The sequence below is a fragment of the Pteropus alecto genome, unplaced genomic scaffold (assembly GCF_000325575.1).
Source record: "Pteropus alecto unplaced genomic scaffold, ASM32557v1 scaffold92, whole genome shotgun sequence".
Taxonomy (NCBI): Eukaryota; Metazoa; Chordata; class Mammalia; order Chiroptera; family Pteropodidae; genus Pteropus; species Pteropus alecto.
In genome coordinates, this window is record NW_006432447.1 from 10441955 (window position 1) to 10457163 (window position 15209).

Below are 15209 nucleotides of genomic sequence, written 5' to 3' on the forward strand. Positions count from 1 at the left end.
GGGTGTGTGCTGTTGATGGTAGCCATGCTGCACCTGCCCCCACAGGCCCTGCACCAAGCTGGCACAGCCCAGGCCTCCCGGCACAGCCCTGAGGCTGGGTACCGCCTGGACTTTGAGGAATCCCAGGAATGGGTGCTGGAGTCGGAAGATGAGGACCAAGAGTACAGCCCACTGGAGGGCCTGCCGCCCTTCATCTCGCTGCGGGAGGACCAGCTCCTGGTGGCTGTGGCCTCACCCAGGGTCAGAAGGAACCAGAGCCAGGGCAGGAGAGGTGGCAGCTACCGGTTCATAAAGCAGCGGAGCAAGAGGCTGGACCAGGAGGCCCCAGAGAGGGACTGGGGAGCCGAGGAGGAAGACCGGGAGGTATCTGAAGAAGATGAGCTGACCCCGCTCAACCTGGAGGTGGCGCTCAGCGCCCGCATCCCCCTGCAGAGGGCGCTGCCCGAGGTACGGCATCCGCTGTAAGTAAGGCCATTTCTTCCCATTTCCCCGGTACTGGGGTGCTGTCAGCAAACTTTCTGCATTCTGCCTCCACTGTCCCTAGGGCCACACTTCTTAAAGGGGGGCTGCTGGACCAGCAGCAGCACCATTACCTGAGACCTTGTTAGAAATGCAGAGTCTCAGACCCTCCCAGACACACTGAGTCCGAAACCCTGGGTGGGGTCCCAGCCATGACCTGTAACCAACCAGCCCTCCGGGTGAGAACCACTGTCCTAGAGAACAGAAACAAGCAGCTCTTACTTATTCCTTCTCTTCCCCGACCTGGGTTCTAGTGCTTCTGTGTCTGGATTATTCCGTCAAACAGAGGGGACTTGGAGCAGATGTTCTCCAAGGCACCTTCCAGTTCTAATACTCGGACTCCAGTGTATTCTGATATTATAATTGTTGTTAGCATTTGCTTTTATTTCGGATCGAAATAACAGTTGCAACGAACATTTATGTGGCTCTTGCCATGTGCTTGGCTTTAATCTAAGAACTTTTCATGTATTAACTCACAAAGTCCTTACAACTCTATTGGATGGGAGTTATTTTATAAGTATGAAAATAAGACACAGAGAGACCAAGTGACTTCCCCACAGTCACACAGCTAGTAGGTGCCAAAGTAGGGATTTGAATCTAGGTAGAAGCTCCAGTCTGCCTGAACCACCACTACACGCTACCCTCCTTAGTCCACTAGACTAAGGGGACAATTCTAACACCTAAGAGCTGAAATACTGCACCCATGCAGTCTAATGTGGCAGGGTGGCCCCACCCTCGGGAGCAAGCTAGGAAATGTGATGACGCGCAGGCTGTGCCCAGGGAGGCAGAGGGCTCGTCCTGTGCACACCGGCCCTCCTCCACCATCGCCATGGCCGGCTGCACTGAAGGGGGCCTGGTTACCAGCATCCAGGGGCAATGCAGCTGGTTAGTTTGGGTGATCTAGGTCCCTTCCCTAAAGCCACTGCTCTTCCCAGAGCCCAGAGAGTTTCCTGGGAAACAAGTGTATCCTCCAGCCCTCTGGGTGAGAGGAGCCATGTAGAGCAGCAGTTGGGAGCAGGACCACATACTCCTCAGATCCCTGATGGGGTCCCTCTCAGCCTGGCTACTGAGCCACCACTCACAGGGTCCTGCAAATACAGGACAGCACGAGAGTGACACCTCCTTACATTGTGAGCCTGGGTGCCTCGCTCCCCTCCCCCTCGTTCCAACCCTGCTGTTCTGACTTCAGGTCTTGGCTTAGAAAGTTCTTTTCAGGAAACTCCCAGACCCAGCCAGGCCCACCCCCTTGCAGTTTTGTGTTCCCTGGAGTTTTAACTCATAACACTCATTACAAAGAAAGCTAAATAGCATTGATGTGTTGGTTAGTTCAATGCCTGCTTCTCTGCCATGCAGTGAACCCATAGGTCTAGCACACAGTAAGGGAATGATTGCTGAATGAGTGAATAGAGAGTTTTCAAATTCTTTTCATACAATTTTTTCATTGGCCTAGAGATAGAATGAGTATCCTTATTTTGCCAAAAAAGAAACATTGCTTCAAACGAGAGGTCTCTGGTTACCAAAGGAGTGTGTGTGTGTGTGACTATGTATGTCTCATTGTGCAAGTGTGCCATGCACATGCATATTTATGGGTTCATTGTGTATGTGTGTTTGTGCATGTGTGTGTTGTGTTTACGTTGTGTTGTATGCATATTAAATAAATGCTGTGCATATATGTTTTATGCGGTACATGTGTCTAGTGCATTATATTGTGCTTGTGTGCCCAGTGCCTGTGCCCGATGTGTATGTGGTATGAGGTGCACAGGTATGAGTTGCATGGTGTGCTGTCATGTGTACACATGTGTTATGGTTGTGTCAATGTACGTATGTGTTGATATGGACATTGCAATGTGTGTGGTACATATATGTATTGTGTGTTTTATGTTGTACCTGTGGTGTAATGTGCACAAGTGTATCATGTATGTGTGTGCATATGTGTTTTGTAAGGCGATGTTTGTTTTGCATATGCTTGTATGGTATGTGTGTGCATGTACATATTGTGTTGTGATCGTGTAGCACATGTATGATATGCTGTGTGTATTATGTGAGTGTGTGTTTTGCATGTGTGTGTTACAAATGTATTGTGTGAGTGGTATATGTGTACATCTGCAAATGTGTGTTATGCATGTGGTATGAAGTGCATAGGAGTGTTGTGTGCGTGGTGCAAGTGTGGGTGAATTTTGTGGCATGTGTGTGATGTGCACATGTGTATGCATGTGTTGTGTGCGTGTGTGTAGTACACATGTGCATTGTGTATATTGTGCATATGGTGTTTTATGCACATGTACTGTGATATACTACTTGTTTTTTGTGTTTTTGTAGTATATGTGTGCATGTGTATTTGTTGTGAGTGTGTTGCACATGTGTATTGTATGCGTGTGTGCGGCATATGTATTATAATTGTGTTGTGTTACACGTGTATATGTGCAAGTGTGGTGTGTCATGTTTGTGGTGTGAAGTGCATGTGTGTGTGGTGTGAGCATGGGTAGGTACATTTTGCGTTGTGTGTGATTTGCACATATGTATGTGTGCATGTGTGTGTGCATCACTTCAGTGGTTGCCTTTTCAGGCCAGAGTAACCAACTCATCTCAGTTTGCCTGAGACTTTCCCGATTTTAGCACTGAAAGCCCTAACAAGTCTCAGGCAAACTGGGACAGTTGGTCTCTCCACCCCCCAGCTTTCCAGGGTTCTTGAAGGACTGCCCTAGCTCCATTGGGAGGTGTGTGGCGCCCTCTGCTGGCTGGAGCCCATCCATGCAACCTGGGCCTTGGTCCCCAGTCTCCCCTTTTCCATCTACACTTCAGAGACTGGGGTCTTCCCTTCTCAGCACCCCTCCAGGATACACAGGGATTCTCTGCAAAGTGAGGCAATACCCCCACCCCAGGGTGACAGGGCTCTCCTCCTGCCACCACTTTAAAACTGGACCAAAATATAACCTATAAAAGAACAGCCATGTATTAACCATCTACAGGTCCAGAACACTAGACGTCCTGCAGCTCTGCCTCCTGCTGCAGCAAGACACACTACCATCTGCTCCAGAGCTTCTTGCAAGCCCATCGTTGATTCCTAACCCGGACAAGCCCCACTGGCCCCAGTTCCCGCACCGAAACCCCCACCCAGCCCTGGCCTTTGCTTATTTCCCCCGTCTGGTCCGCAAGCCTTTTCTGAGTACCTCTGGGTCATTGCTAGAGGTCGGTTCGAAAAGGGGTCATGCGAGGTGAGTTACCAATAATGTAAGACCAAAACAAACAAAAAAAGTCAATGTAAAAGATCAAAAAGTTGCCTCTGGAAAGAGAGATAAAACTATAGCGAACATTTATTAAGCACTTACTATGTGCTAGGGTTTCTGCTAAGTGGTGTTCATTTGTTTAATCTTTATAACAAACCTATAAGGTAGGTAATATTATCATCTCCATTTTATGGATGAGAAAACTGAGGCACAGAAAGAGGAAGGGACTGGGGCCAGGTTATCTGACCAGGTGCGCCTGACACCACAGCCATGCTCTCTTCACTACCATCCTGTACTTTTTGGGTAAGTCACATGGGCTGGAAGCATTTCAAGTTTTTCCATCCATACAATGGAGAGAACTCACACTGGTCCACAGAGAGACACAGAGGAGGATGTTTATCACAGCGTCCTTGGTGGCACTGAGGAGTTGGGGACCAACTCACACTGGTCCACAGAGAGACACAGCGTCCTTGGTGGCACTGAGGAGTTGGGGACCACCTGGGTGTCTCATCACAGGGCACTGGCTGGATGCAGCCCAGAGGTTCTCTGCCAGGAGGGGAAGAAGCGACACCCTTCTCAGCGTACACTACTGATAGAGAGAGACCTTCAAAGTATCACACTGAGTGAAAAAGACACAGAAAAAGGGCTGTAGCACACCATCATTGGGCGAAATGTGTACTCCAGGCACACTGACAATCCGTTCTTTATAAGAACAGATGAAACACGATGGAATGGATGTGCTGTGGGGAAGGGAGGGTTCTGGAGGCGGGGGCAGGGATAAAAGTGAATGAATATGCAAATGAAATAAAGAGAAGGACCCATGATGAAGCCGCAGGCTGAGCACTAAGGTTGACTCAGCCCTTCAATACTGCTGTCAAAAACACGGTGGAGAGAAACAAGCCTTGCCCATTCATCCTTGTGTGGCATTGACAGCTCTTCTGGGCCCAGCTCTTCTTTGATCATCCTGGCATCCAGCGTAGGGCAATTGATGTCCAGGATCAAAGAGGCTCCCAACTGAGAAAGTGCCTCGTAGTCTTTCCTCCAGGCTTGGGCTCTCAAACTAGAGTGTGCTTCAAAACATTTAGAGAGATATAATTTTATTAACCAATGGGCCCCAATAAATTTAGTCAAAAAAAAAAAGAACACTTAGAGGGTTTGTTAAAAATACAGATTCCTGGCCTCCGCCCCTACAGTTTTAGACTCAGTAGGTCTAGGGTGAAGTCTAAGAATTTGGTTTCTATGAGTTTCTGGGTGATGCTGCTGATGATGATCTCGGACACTCTTTATGCCAAACAGGTTGCACAGAGCTGTGCTTCTCAAACTGTAATGCGCATGCAGATCACATGGGCATCTTGTTAAAATGCAGAGTGTAATTTAATAAGCCAGGGGTGCAGCCCAGGATGCTACATTTCTATCTAGCTCTTCGTTGGTACCAGCACTGCTGGTCCACACACCATCACTGGTTCTCGAAGGACATGCATCTCAGATTCCCCTCTAATTGCTTGTTTAAAACGTAGATTTTCAGAGCCCATCACTAGAGACTCTTCATAGTTCTGAGCTGGAGCCAGTGATCTGAATTTTTAAAAGCTGATGCAGGACAGTTTGGGGAACCTTGGGTACAAAAGCTAGTGAAAGTGAATGGAGAGGTAATAGAGTCCGGGAAGGTTCTATGGAGGAAGTGGTACCAGGATTGGAAACTAGGGAAGAGAGGAAACACAGTTCCCCTCATCACCGAGGATTTTATACTCAAGCATAAATGTCAGCTCAGCTGTACCTGGCTGTGTGCCACCTGCTTGCATCAACTTATAACTTGGTTTACATTTGAGCCCATTTTTCCCTGGTTTATACAGTCACAACTGTGACTAAATCAAAGTCACACGGAACAGTGAACTTGGGGTTGAATCCTGGCACCACTTGTTATTGTGTGACCTTGTATAATCACTCAACTTCTCTGAGCCTCAGTTTCCTCAAGGAGATAACACCCCCGCATAAGGTTATGGATCAAAGGAGACAAAACGTTGATGATTTTTCGCCCACTATTCAAGTTCGAGCAGAAGTTGCCCTTATCCTATTCTTGGGTATAGGACCTAGGAGTGAGTTGGAAAGATGGCAGAAAGCTGGAACAGGCAGGTGCGGACATCACACCATTGTCCTTTCTCTGATCAGTTATTTTCTGCCCCTAGGGGGCTGCTAAATTATTATAAACTTGGGGGCACATTGGAATTATCTGAAAAGTCTTAGAAACTACTTATACCTGGATCCTACTTCCAGGGATTCTTATTTCATTGGTCTGGGGCAGGGCCTGGGCCTCCCCAAATGGTTCTAATGTGCGGCCAGGGCTGAGAACCAGGGCTGCCGGGCACCAGGTGGGCGATGGCCTTTCGCAGCCAGTGGTGGGAGATCGGAAGTGGTATCTTCTCCGTTGTTCCTTTCCTCTTGCCCAATCCATCAGTTCCCCCCAGGCAGGGAGCCACCCCAGGATGACTCTCCACCACTTGTTGGCTCAGAGAGCCTGGGGTGCAGAGGAGAGAGGAGACAGCTCAATAAATCTGAGTGAGCGGGCTCACCCCTGGGTGTGGAGATGCAGTGAGGGGAATCAGGAATAGGCTGGGGCAGAGACCCGGGGAGGGTCTCAGCTCATCCCTTCCCCCACAGAAGAGAGAGAAAACAACACAGTACGGCCTGTAGGAGTACTGGTTCCAGGGTCTGGCCAGCCAAGTCACCAAGGGAAACCCACAGGTGCCAAGCTTTCTGCCCTGGAGCCCAGCGTTGCCACGGCCAGGAGCAATACCTTCCCTGGATCTCATCTCCTCTCGGGATCTGTCACTCCCAGTGGGGTTGTGGTGTAGACAGGCTAATCAAGAGGTGAGCACTGATTGGACTCACCAGTCTGAGCAGTGACCAAGGCCTAAGAAGCGACTTGGTGCAATAGTTCCCCCTGATGGGGGCAGCCTCCCCTGGAGAGCGGCCACGTGAACCTTCCATGCTCTTCCTCAAGGAGTTTGATCTTCGGGCATACGAAGAGGGTCAGCAGTTGGTAGCAGGTCGTAGAATGGGCGGTAAGAGATCGAGCTCATGGTAGCCAGTGAGGTAGTGTGTTGCTTTGTGCTTCGGGCTGGCCTTCCGCTTTGTGGTCAACTTGTACCTTGTCTATTTTCATTACCAAACATAAATGGTATTACCTACCCCAGTGCCACTCAAACTGTGGTCCTCAGACCTCCAGCATGAGAAATGCAAGCTCTCAAGCCCCACTCAGACCTACTGAATGAAAATCTCTAGTTTAACAAGCTCCCGTGTTAAAGGTGATTAATATACATGTTAAGGTTTGAGAGTCATGAATGAGGCCAATGACTCATGGCCCTGGCTGTTCATTAGAATCCATGGGAGAGCTTACAAATCAAAACCCAGGCTCCACCCCAGACCAACCAGTTACATAACAATTCACTGAGACTCGCTCCTAGGTGATTCCAATGTGCAGCCAGGCTAAGAACCACTGATAGGCCCCTTTAGGTGAAAAGGAATAGAGATATGTTATATCAGGTGTCAGGGTTACTGCAAGTCTGCACAGGAAGCAAGGAACAAGGACTGCCCAGGGGAGGCTGCAGGAGGTACAAGCCATAGCTCTTTCAGGACTGGGCCTCCCTGATGTCCTTCATCTGCTGGTGTCATCACCTGGGAGCTCACTCACTAGAGATGCAGAACCTCAGACCCCACCCCACACTCCTGGATCTGAATCTGCATTTATGGAGACACTGAGGATACTATGCATATTAACATCTGAGAAGCACTGCACTGCCTCTTGGCTTCTGCTGCCTCATCTTTGGCTTACCACCCATGCTATGATCTGCTACCAGCCGCTGACCCTCTTTGTATGCCTAAAGATCAAACTCCTCGAGATGGAGCGTGGACGTTTCCCGTGGCCACTATCCAGGGGAGGCCGTCCCCACCAGGGGGAAACCAGGACACTTCTTAGGCCTTGGTCAGTATTCAGACTGGTGATCTAATTCAGGCCTATCTCTGGTCCAGGGCTAGGGGGCCAAGATCAGAGCAAGACCAAGGACGCCCAAAGCCCCCCAGAAGGAGGCTGTGAGACTTCAGAGAACTCTCACGGAGAAGGGGACTGCAAATATCTTGCATGCACTGTGGGAAATGAAAGGCTGACAGCATCACCTTCAAGTGCAGGCTCCGGCCCTTCCCACACTTCTTTCTCATCCATAAGCTCCTCTGTCCATCCCTCTAAAGGATCATCTCCAGGCTGTGGCCCAGCCCTTCTCTCCCTAGGCCTGGCCTGGAAATTGGTTCCCAAGATGATCCACATCAGTTACAGACAAGATGGGCTGACCATTGGGATTTTCTCAAGATGTAGGAAATTCGCTCAATGGTATTACTCTCCTGCTTATATTGACAACCAGCCTACACACTCCTTGAGAGCAAGAAAGGTGTTTTTCTTCATTCACTGAACAACTATTTATCTAGCAATTATTAAAGGTGAGAAGGTGAGCAAGACCCGGCCTCAGCCCCAAGGAGCTTGGGGCCTCTGGGGGATGCAAATAAGTAGCTAGGCTGTTACATGGGTGGGCACAGGACTGAGATATGGAAGCCCACCTGAGTATGTATGTGTGGGAGGAATATGTTGATCTGGGGAGAGCCCAGGTCAGTAACCCCAAAATAGCTTTAGAAAACCCCGCGGAAACTTTTCTACTCTGGCTTGGCAAGGGGAGGGTGGGGGAGTATTGGTGCTGCAGCCAGGCCATCTGGTGCAATGCTGTGACTCACTCTCTTGGTGTCATCGTCCAAGTGCATTTTCCAAGTTCACAAGGGATCCTGGTGCTGCATAAAGAGAGGGTGTGCATCTGTGTGTAAACACACACCCGGACTCCTCTGATCGTGGAGTGTGATGCTACAAAGCTAACATTTCTTGAGCAGCTCTCTTGGGCCAGGATGATCCCTTTTAATCCAGGCAGCATCCCTGGGCTGGAGAAACATATCAGCATCTCGTGCTGGCTAATTAGAGGGTGTAAATAGCGGAGTCAGGATTCAAAGCCAGGTCGATTTGATTCCAAAGCCCTAGATCTTTTCTGTCCCTTGTTGCCACTCAGAAGATGGACAAATGAGGTCAGGGTGGGCTTTTGGACATTTGTGTGTGTATACAAACTGAGATAGTAAAATATTCACCAGGTATCTGGCTGAAGGACAAAGAAAGTAGCCCCATTACTTAATAATAAGAACACATGTTTCTTCATGGTTACTCTCCATGAGTACCTGGTCACACAGACACTGCTTCCCAATGTCCCAAAGGCGTGTCTGTGCACTGCCTTGTCAATCCCCTCAGCAAAGCCATGGCCCAGATGGAGCAGGAGGATGCGCCCCCGCCTGGCTGAAAGAATCTGAGATGCAGAGAGGTGGAGGCCCAGGGCGCCTTGTGTCGACCACTTTCCTTTTGCTCTCTTATTTGCCTACCTGATTCCCGCACAGGATTCAAGATACATCATAAAATAGAAAATTGCTATTAATATAACGTTTACTCAAGATAAGAGGATATATACTTTAGAATATCTTTCCTTCTGTTTCTAGTCCATGCTAAGCCCCTTCTCACCTCCAGGCCGTAGCAGAGCCTGTGACATCTCCCGGGAACCCCTTTCACCACCCACATGCCTTCTCTGGACTGTGTCCTACCCACCCTTCAGGCCTCGCCCTTCGTCTCATGGCCCCACTCCCTGGGCAACTCCTTGGAGCACTCACTATAGTTGTCAGATAATTATCTGTTTAATAGGATATAAATTCCATGACGTCAGAGACTATCTTAGTTTGGTTTCCCCCAAAGGAGACCCTGAGACAAGGATTTGTTCTGCCGGAGACGCCAGGGAGAACCGAGAGGTGACTGGGCGTGTGGAGCAGAGAGGACAAAATGTTGTCCCATGAGTTCCCGGTAATTCAGACACCACAAAATGGCAGCCCACAGGTTGTATCCTGTCACTGATGTTTCTTTGGCCACACAGTTTTTTTTTTTCAAAAAAAAAAAAACATTGGGCTAGTGGCCAACATAAAAACTCAAGAGATTTCATATAAACAATTCAGATTTATGGCTTTTCCTGAAAACCAGGCAGATCTGGCAACCCTGGGATGAATCTCCTCCTGGTCATAGTGGCTGCTCCTTTTAGGTGGGCCATGTGGTCTTTAGCTCACTGCAGCCCCCACGGGCCAGTGTACACCAGGAACAGTGACCCCTTGGCTGCCTGCCAGCCTCTGTAGACATTTGAGTTTGTGCTCACAAGCAGGGGTTGGCCTAGATGAACTTTAAGGTCCCTTTTAAAGATCACTGTTGGCTGGAACTTAGGGGGCTTTTTTTTAAAGCCTTCCTGTAGTTTCCCTGAATCACTGACCTGAATGTACTCTCCCTGGGTCTGGGCTACCCACCCCTCTTTCTCTACCCTTAAAGCTCTGGAAGGTTGGGTGGGAGGTGGACAGGAAAAGTGGGTATATTTTGAAACAGATGATGGGTGGTTAGCACGACCTCCCTCACTCTCCTCGTTCCCCACCCCCCTGTTTGTGTGCACTCTCTCTCCTTAGAGACCCGGTGTTCTCATGCTGACATCAGGGTCTAGCGTTCCCAAACACAGGTGAGCTGGGCTCCACAATCTGAACCTTTTCTTACACTCTCACCAGCATCTCCTGAACCTTATGTACTCACATCAGCTAAACAGTTAGTGGATGCTCACTATTGTAGCCTTTACCCTTTTGAAGGAAATTCATCCGCATTTTAATAAGACAGATTAAAAGCCACAAAAGCTACCTGGGTGATAGGGAGGCCTTTGCTCCTAGTGACTGCCTGAGTGATGGAGAACATCATACCCCTCGGCCTGGGTTCTAGGGAGTTGGGCCCTGCAGGGGATCTGTATGAGCTCCCATCACGCGCATGGCCCTCTGTGCCTGTGATCCTGTGTGGTGGACAGTGCTGCCATACTCCAGCTACAAGAGGCACCATCACATGATGTTCGATGAGCATGACATCCACGGGAGATGCACAGCACAACAGCGCCAATGATGGTGATGAAGATTAAATGAGACAGCATATGGGAAACTTCTACGAATGTCAGGGATCATTATTCTGAGAACATCTGGCTGGTCCTCCCCTGTACTGAGGGATAACACCAGAAGCCAGCCAGCACACAACATTAACCTGAGTGATAGTGACAGTTTCCGTTCATAAAAAGTTTGCTATGCACAATGCCCCCACACATATCTCTTTGCTTATGTGATTTACACATGGCCCTCTAAAGTAACCCTACTTGTTATCCTCATTTTGTAGATGAAGAAATTGAGGCCTAGAGAGGTCTCAAAGCACATGGGAGGCTTGCAAAAATAATAATAATAATAATAATAATAATAAGCATTTATTGAACTCTTACTATGAATAAGGCACTGGGCTAAATACTTTATATGTATTCACTCATTTGATTCTTCCAATAACCTGTTTTACTGAGTTTAACTAAAACTGAGTTTAAGTGAGGACTTATTGCTCAAAAAGGACTTATTGGAATTGAAAAGATGGCTGAAAATAAGAACTGATTATTTGTAACTGGATCTGTGAATCTGGAAATTGTTGAAAGGAAGGACGGTTATCAGATAGTTATGTCGCTTGCCCAAGTCACATAAGGACGGATCCAGGATTCCGAACTCAATGCCAAGGCTTGATCTCTAGCCACTTGACATACAGTCTCTTCCCAAGATGCTCTAAGTTGACACAGTTTTTGAACAAGGTGGGTGGAGTTACAGTTTGGCTGCTCTCAGGGTTATTACATGTCATACCCTCCTCCACTCTGTGCTACTACTACTCGGGCTATTGGCATAGGGAGGGCTCATCCTATTCGCCCATCCTCACAAGGCTCGGTGCTGCCCATCATTCCCTGGCATGATGACCACGGACCCTCACAAGCCCATGCATATATCTGGTACCCCCACTGGTGTCTGGGGCTACACAGCTTGCACCATCCATAGGCCCCCTCCTCTCGGTCACTCTACCTACCAGAAACAATCAATCCCTCAATGTCTCCTCTGGAAAACATCTAACAGGCCTGAGACACAAGTATTGCCAAACTTGTGTTTATAATAATTAGCACTGCATTCCAGAGTCATGTCAAGGGTACTGGGCTTTCTCACAAACCACAGGATTCACTCAGAGCCCAAGCCTATTCTCCCCTGAAACACCAGATTATTTCCATGGTTATTTTCAGCTCTCATCTCCCGGCAGTTTTGCAGTTGCCTGAAGAGCTGCCCCAAAGCTGTCTGTTTGTCTTGAAGGCCGTGTGAGCTTCTACCCATGGAGCAAGTGATGACAGGTCCTTTCCAAGCTGATGCCAGGACACCTACATCCACAGCTCATGGAGGCAGCTCCTTTAGCCTTGTAATAGCTTCCAAAAACCCACTTGGCCTTTCAAAGTACTTAGCAATCTATTAAGTTTATTGCATTCACACAGCTTGCCCATTTATCTGTTAGCCATCCTCTCACTGTAAAGAGAGTACACAGTTCTAGCTGTACAGAAAACCCAGAAAATCCTGGAATAAGACAGATGGAGGGAGAGGAGGGGAGTCATGAAATTCTCTTTAAAGCTCCTGCCCCTCTGGCTTTTCCCTTCCTCCTCTCCTACCTGAAGAGGGCCCCAAAGAGCCGGGAACACAGAATTTCATGGCTGGAAGAGCCTTTGGGATCCACCTTGCAGTATCGGTATATCTTCTAATAATGGAGCAAATACTCACACAGCATTTACAGGCACTGCTCTTAGTGCTCTGTGAAGCCATTTAATCAATACAGCAGCTCTTCAAAGTGGATGCTGTTATTACCATCCCGAGGAAACCAAGGCACCCAGAAGCTAAGCGACTTGCCCAGGGTCATTTACACTGCCAGGAAGTGTAGAATTCTCAGGCTAGATGCCTCTGCAGAGACCATTCCCTGAGGCCATAGAGAGGAAGTCAGTTGCCCTGGGTCACTGGCTATTTCGCAGAGCAGGAAGCTCTCCAGCCTCCTAACTTTGAGGAATGTGTGAGGAGTGTGGTCTTAAAGAGGTAGAGTTTCAACGAGAATCTCTTTCTTTGAGGGAGTCCCTACTATGTGCCAGCACTATGCTAAGCATGTCTTCCTTATGAAAGCTTTGAAGTTATGTGCTGTGGGCATTCCAATTTGCAGAATTGGAAAACCAAACTTCCAAAAGGTGTCTCATTGCTATAACATAGGGAAGTTGTTTAAAGACAGTTACATTTTACAAAGATGACACATGTGCTAATCACATCTTCTCTTTCTCCAAAAATGCTATAAAATAGCCACTGCCTATTGAATTCCTATCGTTATTCTTAGATTCTCACAACAGGCCAAAAAGATAAATATTATCATCCTTATCTTTCAGATGAAGAAACTGAAGTTTACAAATATTGAGTATATTATCCAAGGAAACATAGGAAGCAGCAGGGTGAATACTCAAGTCTAAACATGTCTGATTCCAAAGTCTAAGGGTGAATACTCAAGTCTAAACATGTCTGATTCCAAAGTCTAAGCTTTTCTGATTACCTTACTAATGTAGGGAGGAGGCAAGAGAATTAAAAATGATAATCAAGCCACAATCAGAGACTGCAATATGCAGATCAGCCCTGCAGCTAGGCCAGGAGGACGCCTTCAGAACAAAGGCAGAGTTCTGCTGGGGTTAACAGCCCATTTCCCACACCTGTGAAAGGGAAACAGGAACTTTGCAAGAGTCATTCCCTATGGTAAAATCATGGGGAACCTATGGATTAAAGGCTAGAAACTGCCAGCAGGCTTTTCACTCTACATATTCTTACCCTTTCACGCTACATACCCTTTCCCATCCTCACTGTCTGTCCATATCAAAGGAAATGGAACTCACAGGAACTAAAGAATGATATGTAAACTGAATTCCCTGAACACTCAGCCCCTCTCTGCTCACTATCTTTCCAAGCCTCTCTTGGACCCTCTGAGAGGAGACCACACTCTGTGGAGTGTTACCGCTTTTCTAATAAACTTTCCTTTTGACCTTAACTCTGGTGTATGTGTCGAATTCTTTTTCGCTCTCTGCCAAAAGACCTTCTTCTTCTCTTGGTACAGGGCTTGGTCTCCCTGTCACTTGGGAAATTTGCCAGTCCTGTATCATTACCACAAGGACACACATGCACTATATACTTGTGTTGTTTCTGGTCATGGATTGGGCTAAAAAAAAAAGGGCTGGTCCCTTGGGAGGAAGGCATGGCCATGTTCTGCCCTGAGGTAATGGACTTTGTTTCCTATAAAACAGCACCCACAGGAATTTCATATGCAGGTCTCTCTGTCCCCAAATTCCTCTCCTGTCTGAGCTGGAAAACAGTCAGCCTCCTGGCAATTGTCCAAGTATTGTTTTAAGTATTTTTCTACCCACTGAGTTCATTGAGACAAAATACCTTTTCATAGCCCCCCACCCCCACAAGGCCCCAGTCCTAGGACCTCTAGATTTGCCTGCAACCGCAACCACCGTGGTCATAGAAAGGACACAAAAGAAGTTTCGAACCTGTTTGTGAGCAAGTCTAGAACAATTCTGAGGGCAGAGTGGAAATTCTCAAAATCTGGTGGATTTGGAGGAGGAAAGCCTCCCTCCCCTTCCCAAGCAAGGGGAGAGAGAAGGGGGAGTACGGGGTATGGGGGAGGCTGGAGAGGGTAAAAGAACTTGGCAAAGACTGCAGGGTGCACTGGGGGACTCGGTTATATTCCTAAAACCTTACAGAGAACTGATTCTGTTACCGGAAAGTGAGTATTCTCCCTCGGTGCGTTGTCCAGATTCTTGATATCTCGAACAAAGATCTGAGCAAGAAGACACCGAAATAACAGTAGAAAAGGAAAGCTTTATTAAAAGGGAAAGTACACTACCAGATGTGGAAGCGGCCTGAGCAAGAGAAGCTGGCTCGAAAGGCCTAGTAACAAAGACTTCAGGGTTTTTATCTCTTTTTTGCTGTGGGTGGTTACTTTTCTTAGAGGGGTGGGCTTCCTTGATTGACAACTAAGATTGACAGGACTCAGTGATTCATCATTTGCTTTCTGTGCATGTTTGTTCCCAGAATTCAGTATGTTATAATGATATTAATGAACTTCTGTGCATATGCATCATATTATAATGATGGTATAATGAGGCTCAGGTGAGTTGAAGGTCGTTGGGGTCTTCATTGTGAAGGTGCGAGTGACTGGCTTAAATTGGTACCTAATTCTCTGCCTACTTGTTTCTTTGTATGAGTTTTAAAAAAATGCCTTCTGGCTTGCTTAATTGTGGGCAGATTAGGGCAGACCTCTTCTAGGATAGGATGACCTCAGTGTTTTTATAGGCAGACCCGAAACCCTCTAACTAACTTTCCTGCCTAACTCTTTTCTAAGAGCCACGAACCCCCCTATTATTAGTATGGATGTCGAGGGATGGGATGTCTCTTCTTCCG

The 15209-nt window shown here is 47.7% G+C and overlaps 1 protein-coding gene across 1 annotated transcript in view; it reads left to right on the plus strand.

The window, feature by feature from the left end:
- Nucleotides 1-6: 6 nt before the first annotated feature.
- GALNT15 (polypeptide N-acetylgalactosaminyltransferase 15) overlaps nucleotides 7-15209 on the plus strand; it is a gene marked incomplete at its 5' end in the record, with an annotated part of 42460 nt that continues 27257 nt past the window's right edge. The window contains one exon of the mRNA XM_006907263.3: nucleotides 7-461. Within this exon, the coding sequence (XP_006907325.1) occupies nucleotides 7-461 (455 nt within the window). The remainder of the gene's footprint in view (nucleotides 462-15209) is intronic.